The sequence below is a fragment of the Mesocricetus auratus genome, unplaced genomic scaffold, assembly GCF_017639785.1.
Source record: "Mesocricetus auratus isolate SY011 unplaced genomic scaffold, BCM_Maur_2.0 Super-Scaffold_100676, whole genome shotgun sequence".
Classification (NCBI taxonomy): Eukaryota; Metazoa; Chordata; class Mammalia; order Rodentia; family Cricetidae; genus Mesocricetus; species Mesocricetus auratus.
This window is the reverse complement of record NW_024429266.1, coordinates 143359178-143380079: the sequence shown is the minus strand read 5'-3', so window position 1 is coordinate 143380079 and position 20902 is coordinate 143359178. Positions and strand designations below refer to the sequence as shown.

General features: G+C 45.3%; 1 protein-coding gene across 2 annotated transcripts in view; it reads right to left on the bottom strand.

Annotated features, from left to right (window-relative positions):
* Positions 1 to 20902, bottom strand: part of Eva1a (eva-1 homolog A, regulator of programmed cell death) — a 54655-nt gene that overhangs the window by 11317 nt on the left and 22436 nt on the right. Inside the window, exons 2-3 of one of the 2 annotated variants that reach the window (XM_013119251.3) lie at positions 17844 to 17977; positions 13502 to 13661 (exon numbers count right to left, since the gene is read on the bottom strand). In XM_013119251.3, coding sequence (XP_012974705.1) covers positions 13502 to 13601 — 100 coding nt within the window. In that variant the 5' untranslated portion in view covers positions 13602 to 13661; positions 17844 to 17977. The remainder of the gene's footprint in view (positions 1 to 13501; positions 13662 to 17843; positions 17978 to 20902) is intronic. The other variant, XM_013119253.3, reaches the window with a different exon arrangement.

Here is a 20902-nt window from a genome sequence, read left to right as displayed (position 1 = left end):
CTAACCAAATCAAAGAATGAGGATAGGAGCATTTGGGGTCTAATACTGCTTCCTTTGTCAGTTACCGCCTTTCAGGGATTCTCAGAATGGAACTGTGTCAAGCAAGCTGTACATCACAATATCTCCTCATATGTAGTACAAGTGTTCTCTCAAAATTGGCCCTCAGCCTCACATGAAAAGCAAATCCTCCTTCAGAAAACTTCTCCTGCCAAGGGAGATGCCAACTATTAAAATTTGAGGAGCTGAGGAGATGGGCTGGCAGTTAAGAGCGTCTGCTGCTCTTGCAGAGGACTCAGGCTCGGTTCCCAGCTCCCACATCAGGTTGCTCATACTTGCCTCCAACTCCAGCTCCAGGGGATCCAGCACCCTCATCTGGGCTCCTCAGGCATGCACCCAAGCATGCACACATGCACGCACACATCCACACACGCGCACAAACTCAAATGTAATAAATGTAAGTTTACAAATAAGTCAATAATAAAGACTTTTGGGGAAACTTTACAAAGCACACCGTTCAGTTACAGGGGACTTGCGTTACTCCACAGTCCTGCCATGAGCCAAGTGCTTTGGAAGCTTCTCAGCAGCTAAGGGCCCCAAGTACTCAGCTCTCAGACAGTAATAGACCTGGAAATGTACTACTTTCTCACGTGTTCAAATTTGTGACTGGCTCAGTTGAGCTGTGGAGGTCTAAGGCCTCAGTGTTGAAAGACCACCTCCTTCACACCAAACTCACTAGGAACTCCAGCTAGATTCTGGCCAACTGGATCTGTAATTCCAATTCCAGGGGGTCCGATGCCCTGCTCTGATCTCCTCAAATGTGGTGTATTTACATGCAGGAAAAATACCCGTACACACAAAATAAAAAATAAATATTAAACAAATAAGTAATAACTAATAAAGAAAAATTGGAAAGGATCTATCAATTCACAGATAGAAAAAGCAATAGGAATGGGTCTTTGACATATAAAAGAGGTCTCCCCCAACAGGGACTGGAACCCCGTGGGCGACGAGCTACACCTGACAAGACTCCTGTACTTACAAATTTCCACTGAGAGGCAGGCATGGCTGTTCAGTTATATAGCCTTTGTCTGCTTTGTGCTGCAGAGGAATTAAATTGGTAGGACATAAGCTGGACCACAAAGTTGAAAACACTTACTGGCATTTTATGGGAAAACAAAGTTTGCTGGCCCCTGGCCAACAGAAATTAAATTACATTTAGGGAGACTTACCCATCTATCAGATTGTCAAAACTCCAAAAACAACTGAAAACACTGTTCTGAGCATGGCATATTTCTCTTTAAAAAGACTAGTAAAGCTCTTTAGGTGGCAACTTGGTGACGTTTTTCCTTTGAATGTGTATGGGACATGATCCAACCATTGTATTTTGGGAAACTAAGTCTGGAAATGCACTTGAATGTGCATGCTGTGGTTACTTATCACTGCTCTGTTTGAGAAAGGTCTGAGCCATTCCCACTGGTCATCTGCAAAGGGCTGGCTAAGCTTGGGGCCATCTGTGCAATGGTGAAGTAAGCAATTGTCTAACAGAACAAGGAAGCTTACTCTATACTGACCCACACTGTCTCCAGGTCATAATGTTAGTGGGAAAGCCAGGGGCAGACAGTATATCCAATCCACTACGCATATATAAAATAGGGGGAAGGTGACCAGAAGGGTACACCAAAGCCTCTGAATGGAACTGGATGAAGGGGACAACTGTGAAATTAGACTTCTTTCAGTGTCTTTTCACAGGCTGATAAGAAGAGCGGATAGGAGGTACTCAATGCGTGTTGATGGGAGCAGGTAGACAGTGACCAGCAAGAAACTCACTGAGAAGGTAACGCTAAAGGAAAACCTTAAAAGGATGGAGTCCTGAGCCAGGCACATACACTAAGGAACCCAATCATTAAGTTAAAATGAGTAATTATTCCATTTATTCTTTCTAATGACCCTATTAGAAATTATTAATGAGGCTATTATTATTAATGACATTATTATCCTCTTTATAAAGCATTATATTCTGGTTAATGAGTTGCTTGCAAATAGTTAAGAAGGGAATTGTTAATACCCTAAATACAAGTGCCGAGACAGAAGGACTGAAATACAAGTCAAGGAAACAAGGATGAGTGAGAGAACTCTCCAAGTGAGAGAACTCTCCAGCCACCTATGGGTGATAGAGCTCCACAGCCTCGTTAGATGACCAGTTAAGCTACTACCTGTAGCTAACAAATAGCATTAGCAGTTAGAGCATACAAAGCATTGGATTATTTTGGTATGTGCATGTGCCTGCAATGTATGTCTATGTGTATGCATGGTTACATGTGTGTGCACATGTGGGAACACCAGACCTTGAGCAGAGACCCACTTCCCCTTCTGCCTGGGAGTAGGCAGCTGTAAGACAATGTTTACTAAAAACAATACAATGCCTGGGGGCATTAAGTTCCTGGAAAAGGCCTGCCCGCAGAAACCACCCTGACCTCGACCTTGTCCAGAGACTAACCGCCTCTTCTGCCACGCCCAGATCAGTTTCTGGGGTCAGAGCAGAACCAGCCAGGGTAGAGGAGAGAGCAGAAGCTTCTCTGGTGGGAGCCTTTCTTGGGAAGTTTTCTTGAACCTTTTTGGAGCCTGCTTAAAGTTTTCTTTACATCGTTGAACGAGTCTCTGTGTTGTCAATCCCCGACACCCTCCGCACGTTCTCTGACACAGGCCGCGCAGCAGACGCGACAATTGGAGGTCCTACCGAGATCGTGAAAGCGAGGTAAGTGGACGGGGTCGTCCCTTTTGCCTGCCAGGGACAGATGGAGGAAAATAGGAAAAGAAACAATGGGAAATAGTCCCTGGAAGTTTAAATTACAGTATCCCGTAAAAAAGTTGCTTGAAGAACAGGGGACTACAACCATGGCAGGCTTTTTAAAATGGATTGAACGAGGGAGCCCATGGTTCATTACTGGGGAAGGCTTAAATGTCCCAGATTGGGAGGATGTTTGCTATGATATTCAGAGAGCCGGGTGTTGGTGGCATACGCCTTTAATCCCAACACTCGGGAGGCAGAGATAGGAAGGAATGAGGCCATCCTGGTCTATAGAGCAAGTTCCAGGACAGCCTCCAAAAGGATAGAGAGAAACCCAGTCTCAAAAAAAAAAAAAGAAAAAAAAAAAGAAAAGAAAAAGAAAAAAAGAAAAAAAAGAAAAAAGAAATAAAAAGGGTAAAATAAGAAATAAAATAAAAAATCTCCAGTCTTTCGCCTGATCCACTGAGGTCAGGAAAGTAAAGGGGAACTGAGAGATCTAAAAGGCTAGCCAGTAAGGCTATGTGGATGTGTTAAAAAGGGGGGACCAAGCTAGGGGTACCGGATTAAATCTCCAGGCCTTCACCTGACAAAGGTCAGGAAAGTAAGGGGACCCTGAGAGATTGCCCTCAGTTGGAGGGGGGATTGGATTAAATCTCTAGGCCTTAGCCTGACACTAAGGTCTGGAAAAAGGGGAACCCAGAGATTGCCCTCAATTGGAGGGTGGATTGTGTAAATCTTAAGGCTTTTTGCATGAGGGAATATCCTGGGTCGAAGAATAGATTAAAAATGGGTGAATAGCCGGGCGTTGGTGGCACACGTCTTTAATCCCAGCACTTGGGAGGCAGAGGCAGGCGTATCTCTGAGTTCGAGGCCAGGCTGGACTGACAGCCTCAAACAATACAGAGAAACCCTGACTTACAAAATTTTTTTTTACCCATTTTTTTTTAACAGTAAAGAGGTACTGGTATTAAGTAAAGAAAAAGAAAAAGAGAAAGGTATATAGAATGGAAATTTTTGTTTACATTTAAGTTCTATTTTGTGAGTCATCTCTAAAAACTTTTGGCCAAAAGCTTGGCCTCTCTACCTTGCATCTACAGAGTTACAAGGAGTAGGTACGGCTGTACCCCATGACTGTAGCTCAAATGGAGGAATGATAAAGAACATACAGGACTTTTTAACCTTTTAGTTCAAGGATTGGCTGGAGTTGTTCTTTTATATAGATTTCAATTAAGGAAGCTTCATTGCAACAGACTAATCATGACCTAGGGAAAAAGGATGACTGAAAGATGCATGTATGTTCTGAATGTATGGCGTGGCCACACCGGTATGTATGAAATGTGATTGTGAATGCGTGAGTGTGAACTGCTTATATGATTAAAAGGATACTTAAATCCCTTCAAAAATAGTTAAGAAGCTACCTAGATTGCTTTAAATATAGACAAAAGGAACATCCAGCCAGTCTGTTAATGTTTTTACAGAAAAATTTAAGATACAAATGAGGCCTTGTCAGCTAGTGAGAGCTCTACAGGTTAGATTGGGAAAGACTGCTCACAGACTTCAAATAATTTTCACAAGTTATTTGGACATATTATAGTTTACAATCTTTGAGTGATTTTCAGAAGTTTTGGGGAAATATTTAATGGATATGTCCTTTTTAATGGGCATCTACAAATAATCTAAGTAGTAATCCCAATTTACCTAGATAGTCAACCAAGGAGGGTAGACAAATCCTTCTACTGTTATGGTCCAGCTTCAACAGTTCAAAAAAAGAAAATTTTTTTTAGAAAATAAAAAAGGGGGAATAATGTCCCCAGTCCCCACATGACTCATCAAATAATACACTCCTCATTTAAAAATTTTATAATGTGAATGCCAGTGAGCTTCAGACAGATTCTGGCATGATGGAACTTGAGCAACTATTGCTCAGGTCAAATGGAGACATCCATGCACTAAACAGTGGAGAAGACCCTAATTTGGGGTCGAGGGCATGTTTGTGTTTTCTTGTAGGAAAAGAATAAAAGCTTCAGCATGGAACAGAGAAAAACTGGACCTGAGACCATGGGAGCCTACCCAAGCCAGTTTGAGATCTCCTAAATCAGTGTTCCTGACCCTTGCTGTCATCGAATCTAGAGCCCAAGAAAGAAAGAAAACAGTCGGTTCGAGATTTCCAGTTTCTCAACAGACCTGCTGCATCAACCTTCCGGACCCATGAGTTTTCATCATGAAGCCAACAGAGAAAAAAGGACCCATTTAAAACATTTGGACATTCGTATGGACTGTGATGAGGGGCAAAAGCCTCTTTTCAGTAATTGAACAGGACATGGTCACTTGAAATATCAGACTTGGTGGTTCCTGTTTCTGGAATCACGACTAGGCCAGTGTATTTTTCTAGAGAGGTGCAACTTGTCCTAATGCGACAAAAAGGAGACTTTGACTCAAGTCGCATAATCAGCTGACGTTGAATCAACAAACTGCATCACCAAAGGAACAAATTGGTGCTCTGTGGATAGTGCAACAAGCCTATTGTTCATATTTTTCATAATGCTACATGTGTAACATCAATGATTGTACCTAATGTATCTGTGCAAGTGCACTTTCTAAATGCTTTCCTGAGCAGATCTTGGAACAATTGTAAACTTTATCAAATTGTAAATGTAAATCACATGCGGGTTACCCTTGTAACAGAATGTAAATCACGTGTGGGTTACCCTTGTAACAGACGAAGGCTGGTAGAATGTTATGGCCCAGATCTGGTGATGGGTACGGTGATGGAGAGGCGCTATGTCAATGGGGGTCCTGGAAATGGTGGCAGTGGCGGTAGGCATTCTGGCTTTATGCCGGGCTCAAACGTGCCTTGTTCCAGAGGCAAGAGATCCGTAACCAAGTATTGCTTAGCCTAGCCCATGGCAATCCCGATAGCCATGAAGGTTGGTTACAGATGATTTAAAGTTGGGGTGCTCTGATGACGGGCCACCTGTGGGGAAGACCCCTCCCGCCTAAGACAGGGGTTCAAGGTCCCCCAAGGACGGGAAAGGGAGGGTGACCCTACTTGACCTAAGCCAGGAGTGCCTCATTTAAAAATAAAAAGGGGTGAATTGTGGGAACACCAGACCTTGAGCAGAGACCCACTTCCCCTTCTGCCTGGGAGTAGGCAGCTGTAAGACAATGTTTACTAAAAACAATACAATGCCTGGGGGCATTAAGTTCCTGGAAAAGGCCTGCCCGCAGAAACCACCCTGACCTCGACCTTGTCCAGAGACTAACCGCCTCTTCTGCCACGCCCAGATCAGTTTCTGGGGTCAGAGCAGAACCAGCCAGGGTAGAGGAGAGAGCAGAAGCTTCTCTGGTGGGAGCCTTTCTTGGGAAGTTTTCTTGAACCTTTTTGGAGCCTGCTTAAAGTTTTCTTTACATCGTTGAACGAGTCTCTGTGTTGTCAATCCCCGACACCCTCCGCACGTTCTCGGACACAGGCCGCGCAGCAGACGCGACATGCACACATCCATGTAGAAGCCAGGGGTTAACATCTGGAGTCTTCCTTGATGGTCCCACCTTACACACTGAGGCAGCAAGTCTCCCTTGGGCTCAGAACTCACCCTTGGCTAGTCTAGCCAGCTTGCTCCAGGATCTCCTGTCTCTACCTCCCATGTGCTAGGACTGCAGGCAGGCCACGACACTCACCGGCATTTACGTGGGTGACGGGGGTCTGAACTCCAATCCTCGCACTTGCATACATAGGATGCTCAAGATAGCAACAAAACAAAGCAAAGTTCATCCTCATACCCGAATTTAGATAGATCTCTCTGCTACAGAAGTACAAATTATGGGTTGGAGGCAGGAAGATGGTAGACAATACCATTACAGTAATTTGGGCAAATGCAAGGTGAAGTTCAAACCAACTCAGTGTTGCGGCCATGAAGTGGGAACAAAACTGAAGGACCAGGAGCGGTAGACAGACTGACGTTAGGCAATGGGAAGAAGACGCATCTACATGTAAAACTCTTGTTTCTGAGTTAGGTATACACAACAGTCTAGTCGGGCTGAGCTCAGGCTATGGAGCTCAGGAAGACAGAGAAGTGGGAATTGCCTAATGTGTATATTAAGTGGATATTAATATTTTAATCAAATATTATTCTTTTAAGGTGCCACCAATGAGTTACAGAAGGCTAGGGAGGGGGCGTGGCTCAGTCAGTAAAGTGTTTGCCTTACAAGTTTGATATCTGAGATTGATACCCAGAACCCACTTAAAAAAATGCAGGCATGGGGGTGCTTGCTTGTAATCCAAGGGCTAAGAGGTGAAGGCAGTCCGACTCCTGGGGTTTACTGGCCAGCCAGCTTGACCCTACTTTGGCAATTTCAGACCACAGAGAAACTCTGTCTCAAAAGACCAGACAGTACCTTCAGAATGACAGCCGAGGCTGTCCTCTGGCCTCCATGTGCACATGTATGCACATGTGTCACATACCCTGTACCATACAGAAACAACATACAGAGAACAGAGATAATCAAAATGATATAAAAAGCACACAGACACCCACTTGATCCTAGCACCAACATACAAATTATAACAGAATGCAGTCACATTTAAAACTGACTGATAGCAGAGTACATGTAGTACACACTATACACGCATGTTCTGTACCCCCTTAATATAAGCACGTCATTTACATATTTCTATTTCACTTCATATTCAGCACACTTTCTCATTTTTCCATCAAAATTATCCTGAGAGTTCTTGTCCTCACAGTAATGTGCTTGCCTACATCTCTAATTATGCCCTTAGAAGAAGTTCCTAGCAATGGGGTCCTAAATACATGCATGTTTAAGGCTTTTGGCAGAGAGCTTCCGTCAGTCTGTGACCCCATCAGCTTTGCGTGCGAGCACTTGCACGTCCATCCTATCCTCATTTTTCATGTATTTGCTAGGATTTTAAACTGCTCAGCTTTATCACCCATTTGCATTTTTTCCTTATGCAAACTGCCAATTCTGGCCCTTTGTTGTCTTTTCTCTTGGGACTCTTTTATTAAATTTGTGAAGTTTTTCTTTGCTACAAATTCCAGCATTTTATCATTAGGAACACTTTTTTTTTTAAAGAAAGAGTCTGTCTAGTATGGTGATTATAAATATAATCCCAGGTCTTGTGAAGCTGAGGCAGGGGTGTTGCCATTAGTTAGGGGCCAGCCTAGGCTATGCAGTTTATCATTTCTTTTCAGGGAGTATTTTGTTGGACTGATTCTGCCAGTTATTGGAATGGTTAACGCTGAGGGTGGCTGTTGTGAAGAATGGTAAAATGTTACAATAGTTATGGTATAAGATTCATGTCACACATACACTACATAAGACATGCCCAGGAGAAAACGGGAAGATCACAGTACCATGTCACATGCTCAGCTGGGATCAGAGGCCATGTGGGTCTGCTGGTTTCCACCTGCACACACATACATCAGCTCTATCTAAAGAATCAAAAAGTAAAGCCAGTCCTTCCCCAAAGGAAACTTAATCAAAAACCCAGCCCCTTCCTCTTCAAACACCATCCACAAATGTCAGCTAAAGGACAAAACAATAGCCAGCTACCAAAAAATGAAAAGCTCACTCAAGTGGGCAGGAAGGCTTCCATATGTAATCAAAGAGCTGCTTCTGCACAAAAATGACTGGTCTACAGAAGAAAGCTCAAGAAGTCAGTTATCTTGCAGAAAAGCACAACTTTGAGCTGAGGAGAAGACAAACATAAGGGACTCCCAGATTTACACAACCATCTATCTCCCTTTCTCCTGGAAAGTTCAACAACCTCCTATGATCCCTAACACACACACACACACACACACACACACACACACACACACACAGAGAGAGAGAGAGAGAGAGAGAGAGAGAGAGAGAGGGAGAGAGAGAGATTCATCAGACAAAGAACTAAGACAACCGTATGCACTAGAAGTATCAAGTGTGTTGCTAAAGAATTGGACTTTATGTTTTGGATGAGAGATAACTTGTATTAATCAGGATTCTTCTAAGGAACAGAATGAATAAGAGGGGTAGAATTTGTTAGACTCAGGATCAGAGGCTATAGACTCCCACAGTCTGCAGGCTGGAGAACTGCGGAAGCCAACCACTGCTCAGTTGTTGGAGCAGCTAGAAGCCCCAGAAGAAGAGGGACCAGTAATGCAGGCTGAAGAGCTGGAGGGTTTCATGCTGGTAGAAGTCCCTGCAGAAAGATGGACTATCCTGGAATCTGATGTCAATGCCAGAAGCAAAAACCATACCTCTCAGGAAGAGTCACACTTACCTATGACAGTTAGCTGTAATTACCAAATTAGCACAACCTTGATTCTTAAGGGGAGAGAATCTCAGTGGTTGTCTAGCTCCAGTTGGCCTGTTTGCAGGTCTGTGGGAAATTGTCCAGTTGAGTTAATCAAGGTGAAAAGACCCAGCCCACTATGGACAGTACCGTTCCCTATGTAGTTGATGCTATGCTGTATGAGAGTGAAGGAAGCGAGCGCAATACAACCACACACGCCTGCATTCTCTCTTTGATCTTGACTGTGGACACAACTAGCCCCTTCAAATTAAAGGCACTTTCACTCTCCTGTAGTTGTGGACTCTGACCTGGAATTGTGATCAAAAGTGAATGCTTTCTGCCTCACCTGGGTTGTTTTTGTCAGGATTTTAATCACAGCAGCAGAAAGCAGCACAAAGACACCACCTGTGTACAAGTTTTCCCCCTTCTTCCTCTTTTTTTTCGTTGTTGTTCCACTTAGACCCCCAGTCTATGAACAGAGACGCCCACACTCAAGATGAGTCTTCCTGACTTGGTTCACTGTTCGGTACCAATTTTCAAAAAGCCCATTAGACAAACCCAGACATGTGCCAAAGTTGTAGGCATCTCTCCATCCGTTCAGGTCGACAATGAAGATCAACCAGCACACAACCGAAGCGCTGAGAGTAAGCTGGAGATGCTGGGTCCCATTGAAACCAATCACCAGACAGAGGAGAAAGGGCAGGGGAGAGAGCAAGGCATGATCAAGATATTCCCACAAGTCTCTCCTGCCGTGCTTTTTACCTTTGTTTCTAATTTATTACCACATTTCCTTTAAGGACAGTATTACTTTTAACTTATTGTATTCATCTTTGTGTTTTAACATTTCTTTTTCATTGCCATTGTAATTGAGGAGGGTGCCTGATTTTAGAATAAAAAAATTATTCATGTGTGCATTTGTGTGGGAGTATGTGCACCTGCATGCAGGTGCCTGTGGAGGCCAGCAGATGGCACAAGATCTCTTAGTGCTGAAGTTACAGGAGGTTACGAGCTGTCATGTGCAGGTATGGGGAACTGAACTTGGAGTTACAAGAGTAGTATTCACTCTTCACTGCTAAGCCATCTGTTTAGCCACTCAGAATCAATTTTAATCCACTGTCTTTTTACTGCACATAAGACATTTTATTTTAGATACCCAAGTTTCCATTTTCTGGCATTCACTTTAAATCTTAGCCTGTGCTCATTTATTTTTTATTATTATTTATTTTTCAGTTTAAATTTAGATAAGAATCAAGGTTGCTTCACAAGTCAGTTCCAGGTCCCTCTCCCTTTCCTTCCCCTCCTCCTGTGCCCTCTCCCCAACCCCCCCATTACCCCCTCATTTCCCCAGGGAGGGTGAGGCTCTCCATGGGGGGTCCATAGTCTGTCATTTCATATAGGGCAGGGCCTAGACCCTTCCCCAAGAGTTCAGGGTGAGAGTGCACCTCACATTGTTGGATGGGAGTCCAAAGTCCCTGTGTATACTCGGGATGGGTACTGATCTGCTGCCCAAGGCTCAATAGATTACCTAGGCCTCCTCACTGACACTCACATTCAGGGGGTCTTGATCAGTCCCATGCTGGATTCCCAGGCTGATGCCTGGGATTCAAGAGTTAACCTTTGTCAGGTCACCTGTTTCTGGGGGTTAAACCAGCCCAGTCTTAATCCCTTTGGTCATCAGTCCTCCTTCTCTGTTACTGGCTTTCTTGAGTTCAGCTCAGTGCTTAGCCATGGGAGTGTGCCTCTTCTTCCATCAGCCACTGAATGAAGTTTCTGTTTCCCAGACTCTCTGGCCATGGGATTGTAGGCTGGCACTCCTCAGGTCTATGTCTAAAATCCATATATGAGAGAGTACATGCCATGTTTCTCTTTTTGTGACTGTGTTACCTCACTCAGGATGGTTTCTTCTAGTGTCATCCATTTGCCTGCAAATTTCGGGATTCCATTGATTTTTTTCTGCTGAGCCTATGTTCATTTAATTAAAACATGCTCACATGTATTTACTTATTTGGGTGGGGTGGCGCTTGTGCCAGGGCACGAGTGTGGAAGTCAGAGGACAACTTCCTGGGGCTGGTTCTGTCTTTCCATCATGTGGATCCTGGGGTGCAGATTCACGCTGTCAGGCTTGGTAGCACATGTCTTCACCTGCTGAGCCCTCTCCTCAGCATGCCCCTCCCACATGCCCACTTCAAAGAAGGAGAAGTTTTACTGTGTCTCACATAATAATGAATTCCAGTGTAATGGGGTAGGAAAAAGGAAGTTGGAGGAGACAGAAAAATGGGGCCACGGGCATTTTCAGCCTCAACGAGATCACAAGACACCCAGTAAACAGCAGCCAATTCAATGGATAACCACATCAGTGATCACAACTCAGGGTCAGGCTGGTCAAAACGGAAACCTGCCAAGTGCCTCATTTGCTGAGCAGAGGGCCAAAGTCCAGTGCTGTTTGCTCTCATCAGAGGCATTCTTATCCAAGAGCCGCTGTGCAGGTATCCTTGAAATTGTGGAAATCCCAGGCCCTCCTGCTGCCCACAGCCTCACTGCGGGGAAGTATTCAGGAAAGAGTCGGTTCACCCTCCTCAGGTCACCATGTAAACATGTTGTCACAGTCCCAAACTTCCCTAACCCAGCTTTGGCGTCCTTTATCCCCAGTGCAACTCAAGTAAACAGCAAAGGGGCTGGAAGTGTAGCTCAGTGTGTAGAGTGCTAACTTAACCTGCGTGAAGCCCTGGGTTCATGCTCCAGCATACACCACATGTATCGGCGGCAGCAGCACATGGGACATTTGAAGACACATTGAGACTGTGTCAAAAAAAATAAATAAAATACAGGAGTGAAGTCTCTCTGATGGGTGGATGCCCAGGAAGGAGGTAGTAGGTATCAGATTTCCTTAACTGGGAGTTGGATTCTCTGCATCATGAAAAAAAAAAAACAGGATGTATGACACCCATGGACTAGATGTCCTATAATAGTCAGTGTTGATGGTCAACTTAACAGACTTTGGTATACCTGTGAGGGATTGTCTCTAGACTAAGGCTAGCCTCTGAGAGTGTCTGTGAGAGATTATCTTTTTAAAAACATTTTAATTAGCCCTTTGAGAATTTCATACTTGCATGCAATGTATTTTGATCATATCCATCCACCCTCCTCCCCCAGCTCCTCCTAGGCTCACCCTTACCCCCTCTCAACTTCATGTCTTTTGGGAGATTGTATTTCTTATGTTAGTTAATGTGAGAGAGTCAATCTCAGTTGGGATAAGTGCACCCATCCCCTAGGCAGAGCATAGGATCTTGGCTATGTAAACACAGAATAATACCCAAGTAATACCTGTACTCGCTGCTTTCTGATCCTGGTTGTGAGATAATACGGTCGACTGCTTCAAGTTCCCATTGCCTTGACTTTCCCAACAAGATGGGCTGGAACCTTGAACTATAAACTACCACACACCCTTTCTCTCTTAAGTTGCTTTTTTTGGGGTGTTGTATCACAGCAGCAAGAAAGTAACTCATACATGATCCCATCGGGCCACCACAAATAAGCCTGTGGGTTAGCCCTGAGAAGTTCTCTTACATTGACTGAGCCATTGTAAATAGAAGCATTGGGTTTTACATTTGAAGCCTTAAATTACCAATATGAGCTCTGGCTAGAAAATTAGAAAATAAAATCCTTCCCCTAAAGGGAGTCGAATCAAAGCATCAGCCCCTTCTTCATATAGTATCCACAAAACTCCAGCCAAAACAAACCAAAATACAAGCAAGTTATCAAGACATGAAAGGTTAAAGCACTCCAGCAGCACAAGTCTGGTCACTCAAACGAGAGGGCATTTCCATGTGCTATTAGATAGTACCTTTTATATGAACAATGTCTGGTCTCCAGAAAAAAAAAAAGGCGGGGCGGGGGGAGGGAGGCTCAGCCATCTTGCTGAAGAGCATGACTTAGAATCAAAAAGAGGTCAACATCAGGTCTCTCAGAGTCAAATACCTTCTGTCTACCTTTTCTCCAGAAGGCTCTTAAACATCTCTGATGGCCCCTGAAAACACATACACACACACTTTCTCTCTCTTACACACACACACACACACACACACTCACACTCATAGACAAAGAACCCCATGTGGGGTTGAGGACCTACAGAAATAATCAGGCTGCTGGACTCCTCAATAACTTATTGGTTGATGTGCTGAGTACAGAAACCAGCAGCAGCCATGGCCGAAAGGCAACTAAACATTTCTCCAGAAAGGCAAGGCTGTTGGGAGTGTGCACCTGCCAAATTAGAGAATATCACACTCAAATAAGAGGCTGGAGAACTTTCATCTGGAGCAGAGCCTCCCCGTGATGGCCACTCACTTCTCACCTGGCCAGCAGGAAGCAGCCCAGGACTCGGTACCGGGTCACAGCCCTGGCCAGCAGACACCAGCACCCACCTGAGATATAGGAACAGGCCGCCAGGACACTGCTGAGCAAAGTCATCTCCGAGGGCTCCGCCGCCACTGGCTCTGCGCTGGGGTTGAGGGGCAGCCTCATATGGCATCAGGAGGAGAGCTGGACACTTCTGGAAGAGCGTGGCCCCCTCCCTCTCTTCTCCTGTTTGGAGACATAAAGTGAGCAATGAGGCACACACAGTCTGCTTTCCTGGGGTTGTGTTTCCAGCAGCCTGTGCTCAGTAACAAAGAACCAGGGTCCCAAAGGAAGCCACCTTTCCCAGGCAGGCAGCCACAACGATCTGGGTTTTGTCCTTTGATCAGAGCAGGCGCCTGGCTTTCGAGAGGCAGTAACACTCTTTTTCCGGACTTTTCTCAGCCCCCACTGCAGCCCTCCCTCGGCCATTCCTCATATGCTTCACTGCCTTCTTCCTGGTTCATTTTCGAGAAACCGGCAATTAGAGCCACATCATCACCTCGGGGACTGCTCTGCTCCTGTCCTTTTCTGGAAGCCCGCACCGACGTACTTTGATCAGGTGCCTCGTCCCTCGGGTCAAAGCACGCCACCCTTGGCGATGGGTCAGCGATGCCCATCCCACAGCTGCCAGCCATATGTGTAGTTCTAAAACACCCATAAAGACTTGGGAGCTCAGTCTGCTCCTGGATCAGTGATGTGGCCGGGATTAGGGCAAGGATGGAGGGACCTCAGAGTCCAGAAGTAAGAGGTTAAAAACAACAACAAAACTGTCAGGCAGGGTAGCAGTCGGGGGGATGACACAGTAAGGTTGTTCAGGCACAGTGGTAGGCAAACACCCCTGAAAAAGTACCCAATCTTTCTTAATACTTTTGTTTAAAGCTCAGAATGTCAGAAGGAAGAGTGGGAGCTAATGCGCTCGGGAATCCTGGGGTGGGGCTGTGGCAGAGGCAGGGACACAGGGACGGACAGGACTCCCTTCCCCCCAGCCTTGAGCCACAGCAAGGCGTGTTCCTTTACTAGCCGTTAGCATCTCTGAAAGGTGAACACTGAAGGATACAGGCGAATAGTGGGAGACCAGGCCACTGGCCCCCTCCTCACTTCTGGGCTGAGTATATTTAAGGACCCCAGGATCCAGGAAGAGAAACAGCTACTTCAAATCAACCCCCTCCCACCTGTCCTCACCAATGCTCCGTGGTGCAGGCCATGTCACTCAGTGCTGAGTGTTGCAACAGTCTCCCACACGCTCATTTTGATGACTCTTCCTCCTGGCTAAAGTGAGTACCCACTCACCAGCTGGGGTGTGTTTCCACAACACAGATGTGATCACGGGCGGCAGCCTAAGCCCACAGCCAGTCTCCATTCACTTTAATAACAGGCACTTCTATGACTCTGACCTCAGTTCCTACGGAGCCTCCTCCGCAGGCCACACACCTACAGACAGATATAAGCTCACCGAAAGCTTCCACAATGCCAGATTGTCTTTAATTCCCAGGGGAAACAAGCTCCTTCAACTTTCTATGTTATTTGACTGCAACCTTCATTCGGCACCCACTGCTCTTACAGAGGACTTGGGTTTGTTTCTCAGCACCCACGTTGGGCAACTCACAACCACCTGCAGCTCTGGATTCAAGGAATCTAACACACCCTTGTCTGGTTCCCTCAGGTACCCGCACTCACATACAAATACCCCCACATACATACTTATTATTAAAATTAAAAGAAACTTACAAAAAACAAAGTCATCTCAAGTTGGTCCAGGGACTGTATCATGTAGATGTCTGGCCTACATTCTCACTGCCCAAAGTGTCATCTGAGAATCAACAGTGTCAACATTGATTGGCAGCTTGTTAGGGCTGCATAGTCTCAGGCACCATTCCAGACCTAATAAATGCTATTCTCGGTTTCTATGACACCCCGTTGAGTTGAGTTTGAGAAGTATTGTACTATATGAACTTTGTGGGCTCATGTGACCAGCACAATGTGAAGCGACACACCAGCATAGTTATGTGCAGGATTATGCCATGTTCCTCTGGGAAACTCTGTTCCTTCTTAGCTCCAAGAGGGCTGGTTCTCTACCCAGGTGGTTTTGCCTCCTAGTACATATTTGACAGCACTTAGCATCATTTCTGGTTGTCATAGCTACAATGCAAGGTGGCACTGGTATCCAGGGTTGAGGTTAGAGATGCTACTAAATCTTCCATAATATACAGGACAGACTTCTGCCATAAAAGAGCAATCTGGTCCAAAAGTGTTCGTGGGGTTCTAGAATGAGCAAAAATAACTACTTCAGAGTTCAGTCTAAGCCAACCTCGGGTTTAGGAAACCCATGTGCCTTGTCTAAGACAGGAAGTTGTCACAGAGAAATTGTCATGGCCTTGCCCACAGGAACACTGCTCCAAATTCTGGTCCAACAATGTAGTGTTCCAGTGACCAGAAGTGACCAGGTTTTAGGAGAATGAGTTACAATAGCAAAGTCCTCCAAAGATAGCAGTGGTTTATTAATCTATAAATAGAGAGCCCCTGGGTTAGAATGGCCCATCCTATATGGAAACCTCCATTGAAGTCTTTTCTTGACTCACAGGGTACAAGGTCCACTCCAAGACTGGGATCCAGCCCTCCGGACACACTGATGCCAGGAATGACGGGAGTAATGTTGGGAAAGGAAGAATTATAAGGGAGTTGGATATTTTCAAAGGTAGGGCTTTCTCCAAATGGTAGCCCATTGGGTTAAATATACATTGTTCTTGAGAAAAATCATTTCTAGAGGCCACCCTGTCAACACTCACCTATCTGTTCTTGTGTGGATGAGAGGGTGTACGCATACACGGGTGCACAGCACCACATACCCAGGAGCACATTTGGAAACCAGAGAGGTCAGATGTCTTGCTGTATGACTCCACCTTATCCCTTGAGTCACATCCTTCTATATCACTCCACCTCATTTCCTGAGTCAGGGTCTCACTGAATCTGGAGCTAGGCTATCAGCTAGCCATGTTTCTGTCTATGACACCCACAACCCTGGGATCACAGGCTTTTTAAGTGGGTGCTGGGGATTCGAACTCAGGCCCTCATGCTGGTGCACCATGTGGTCTTACCCACTGAGCTAGCTTCCCAGGCCCCCAGGTCTTAACTCTATAACGGCTTTCTTTCACATATTGGCCCACCACGTCTTCTAACTGGAGACCAACTGTAAACCAATGGGAAGAAAGAACCTCCTTCTTCCACACCCACCCCAGTGCCTCAGCTTCCTGACCACATACTGCTCTCCTGAGGAGACATCAACATGCCCTGTCTTGAATGGTTAATTGGATACACGGTGTGCTGTTTTCAGCGCCTTCAGCCTTACAGGTAACCTCATTCCCACAGTTACAAACATACATTCTCTGCAGCCCTGAGTCCATCCATGTACACAGAGTGCAATCACAGAAATGAAATACACTTGGTGATAGTCCATCACACCTTATATTCATAAGCAGTGTGCCTTCCCCGAGAAGTAAGCCCACCTCCGTTCCCATGCAGGTAACTCTCAGGGATGGGTAATTATTGTTTTAGCTAGCTGAGGAGAGGTGGGCTGCCAGGAACAGAGAAGCATCTGGTAAGCACTGGTCATCCTCAGTGAGGTTGGTTTTAGCCAGGCAGAGCTCTAAACCTGCTTGGCCTCAATTGACTTCTCAGATGTTGCAGAGAAAAAAAGAAAGGACATGTGTGCAGGCGCACACAACACACACACACACACACACACACACACACACACACCACACCACACCACATGTCTGGGAGATCACCGCGCACCTTAGACCTGATGCTATCATAGTTCAACAGAAAGGTCTTGGTTGGTGTGTCTGGGTCCTTGGAGAGCTGGATAACATTCTCTCGGAGGAAAAAGTCCATGGGTATGGTATTTTATGAGCTTGAGTGTATTTATGTATACGTCATGAATATGCTTGGAAAGGCCAGAGAGGGCATCAGATGCCCTAGAACTGGAGTTACAGATGGTTGTGAGCCATCATGTACATGCTGAGAAACAAACCCAGGTCCTCTACAGGGGCAGCCAGTACTCTTAACTGCAGAGCCATCTCTCCAGCCCCCATGGGTCAGGATTTTATTAGAATTTGGACTAGTCAATTGGAGAACCCAGCCTCCTCTGTTCGTAACAAAAAGGAAGCAAGAGACAGATGATCGGAGACACCGACTTCCTTTCCTTTCTCGTCAGCCAAAACTCACAACCCAGCGAGTGAGGGACCAGTCTGCCTGGCCCCACATCAGTGAAGCCTGCAAGGCACTCTCTTGGAACAGGAAGGAAGGGAATCAGTTCTCAGATAGCAATGCCCAGATGCACCATGAAACAAAACAAAATAAAAATCTCACGCAGCTCCGTGTGGACGCTAAATCCCAGTAAATTCGGACACGTCTGTTCCCACAGCCTGCTCCTGCAGCTCAGGAAGCCTCTCTCTTCATCCCAGGACAGAGGCAATCTGTCACCAGCTTCGTTTATGAGTGTTCTGGAAGAATAAAAAGGACCAGTCATGGAGCTCCTGGATTGTTAAGTGTCCTGCTCCATGTGGACACGGTCTCCTGCATGTTTCTGTCCTTGTAGACTTTATGTCAAGGCTTCTCCTCACAAGGACGCTGCAGCACCCTCCTATGTCCATTTCTGTTTACAGGAGTGTGAGAAAGAAGAGGAAGCCGGGGTTGGAGGGGTAGTTCAGTGGTTAGGGACATCTTGCAAATGGTCCAGGTTTGATTCCCAGCACCTACATGGTGGCTCATGACTGCCTGTAACTCCCTCTTGTGACCTCTGTGGGCACAAGGTGCACATACATGTATGAAGGAAAAACATTCATACACATAAAAAATTAACTATTATTAAAGAAGCAGAGGAAGCTTGAAGCACAGGACCTTTCATTCGTTTTTGGGCTTCTGTTTTATTTGTTTTGCTTTGGACACATGGTCTTTCTTTTAGCCCAGGCTATCCTCAAACTCTAGGTCTTCCTGCTTTGGCCTCCTGATCTCTAGGCTCATGGGAGTGCATCTGGCATTTTATTTGGATTCTCCAACTGGCAATTCTTTTGTTGTCATTTTGTTTTGCTTCCTTCATGTTTTAGGAAGTTTTCAAGTCTATATACCATAGATTGCACATGTCCTACCCTCCCCCCTTCCCTTAATCTCTATGTTAGTTGGGTTTTTGTTTTGTTGTTTGTTTTATTTATTTGTTTGTTTGTTTTTGGCTTTTTGAGACAGGGTTTCTCTGTATTGTTTTGGAGACTGTCCTGAAACACACTCTGGCGACCAAGCTGGCTTTGAACTCACAGAGATCCACCACCGCCCGGCTGTTTGTTTTTTATTTACCTATTTATTTCAAACTGATATAAACTAGAGTTCCCTGGGATGAGGAAACCTCAAATGGGGAATCACCTCTATCCAACTGAACTATGGCCAAGTCAGTGGGACATTTTACTCACTAACGGTATCTGCTGTGAGGGCACAGTTCACTGTATGTGGGGAAAACCCTGGGCACATGGACCTGGTTATACAAGAAAGCAGGCTGAGCAAGCTGAAGAGCGCTGGTCTTCCATGGCCCCTGTTTCAGTTTCTGTCTCCAAGTTCTGCCCCTGGCTTCCCTCAATGATGAATCCTGAGTGGAACTGTAAATCAAGGTAGCCCTTTCCTCCCAAAGTTGGCTGGGTCAGTGTTTTGTCACAGCAACAGAAAAGCAAACCGGGATGCTCTCCATTTTCCCACCCTTCCCCTCCAGATGTCCCCCCTCCACATCCCTCAGACAGTTTCATTTCTACTTTCATGTCATCTGTACATACATGATTTACGGATCTATATAAAATCTGGGAACTATCAATGAGAGAAAACATATGTGACATTTGTGTTTCTGGGACTTGGCTTAATTCACTTCATATGATTCTTGTCAGTTGCATCCATTTTCCAACAAATACTATAACTCTACTATTTTTTTGTGGCTGAAGAAAGCAGTGTGGAGGTCATTCCTTATCTTTTCCTCTGTTACTGAACACTTAGGTTTATTCTATAATTTAACTGTGTGAATGTTGCTGTAATAAACACTGGTGTACAAGTACCTCTGAGATCTATGGACTTGGAGTCTTTTGTATAAACCACCAGGAATGATATCAATGGGTCATATGAAGATCTATGTCTAGTTTTTGCAAAACCTCCACACTGATTTCTTCAGTACCTGACTCCTGCCAGCTGTGTGCAGCAATCTCTTCTGTCTTCTGATCAGTAATTCTTTACAAACTCCTGTACCTACATCCAAAGCAGGTCTGTGAGGCTCACTGATCCACACTCATAAAAACATGGGACTGACCATTATGCTTTGAATGAAAAAGATCCCATAGATTCATGGTTGCCAGCCCATGGACTTTTAGGAAATGGTTTGATAATGAAATCCCTGTCTTCATGAATGGATTATTGTAGTTGGTTTCAATGTCAATTCTAGAATCAAATGCATAGGGATCCTCAACTGAAGGATTACCCTGATTGCCTGAGTTGACTTGGGAAAACCCACCCTGACTGTGGACAGCATCTCCTGGTAGCAGTGCAGGTTGAGGGTATAGCAGAAGGAATAGATCTCACCTTGGGCTTGCTTGGGCTATGTGATAGTTTGAATGTAACTGACCCCAAAAGCTCATAGGGAGTGGTGTTATTAGGAAGTGAGGCTTTGTTGGAGTAGGTGTGGTCTTGTTGGAGGAAGTGTGACACTGTGGAGACAGGCTTTGATGCCTCATACGCTCAAGCTACCACCCAGTGTCTTAGTCCACTTCCTGCTGCCTTCTGATCAAGATGTAGCCAGCACCACATCTGCCTGCACACTGCCATGTCCCATAATGATGATAATGGACTGGATTTCTGAAACTCTGAGCCACCCCATTAAAAGGTTTCATTTATAAGAGCTGCAGTGGTCACGGGGTCTCTTCACAGCAGTAGAAACCCTAACTAAGACAGGCTCCCTCTTGCTGCTGAGTTGATTCAACCTGTTACTGCTGACACTGATGCCAGACCAGTGTTTCCAGCTTTCCATAAAAGTCTAAGGACTAACAGCTCTCCAGAAACCTTTCCAGTTTTTGGTGATAAATTGGAGTTGCTAAGGCACACAGTCTTGGGGACTAAGCAACTACCTGATTGTTGGCCTCCCCAGTGTGAGGCAGTTACTTCAGGGCCTACACTATGCTCAAGGACCCAGTAACCACCGAGAGGTTCACAGGTCTCAGATGGAACTCAGCTGCTGTTACTATTTTAACATGAACTGACTTAAGAAGCTCATATGTACCTGTACATTCACCCCATTGATTCTGTTCCTATTGAGAACTCTGACTAGGACATGGATTGATCCTGGCAGATTCAAAATCTGAGTAGACCACTGGGAGGTGGGGGAACGCAAAGGTAGGAGGACGTAG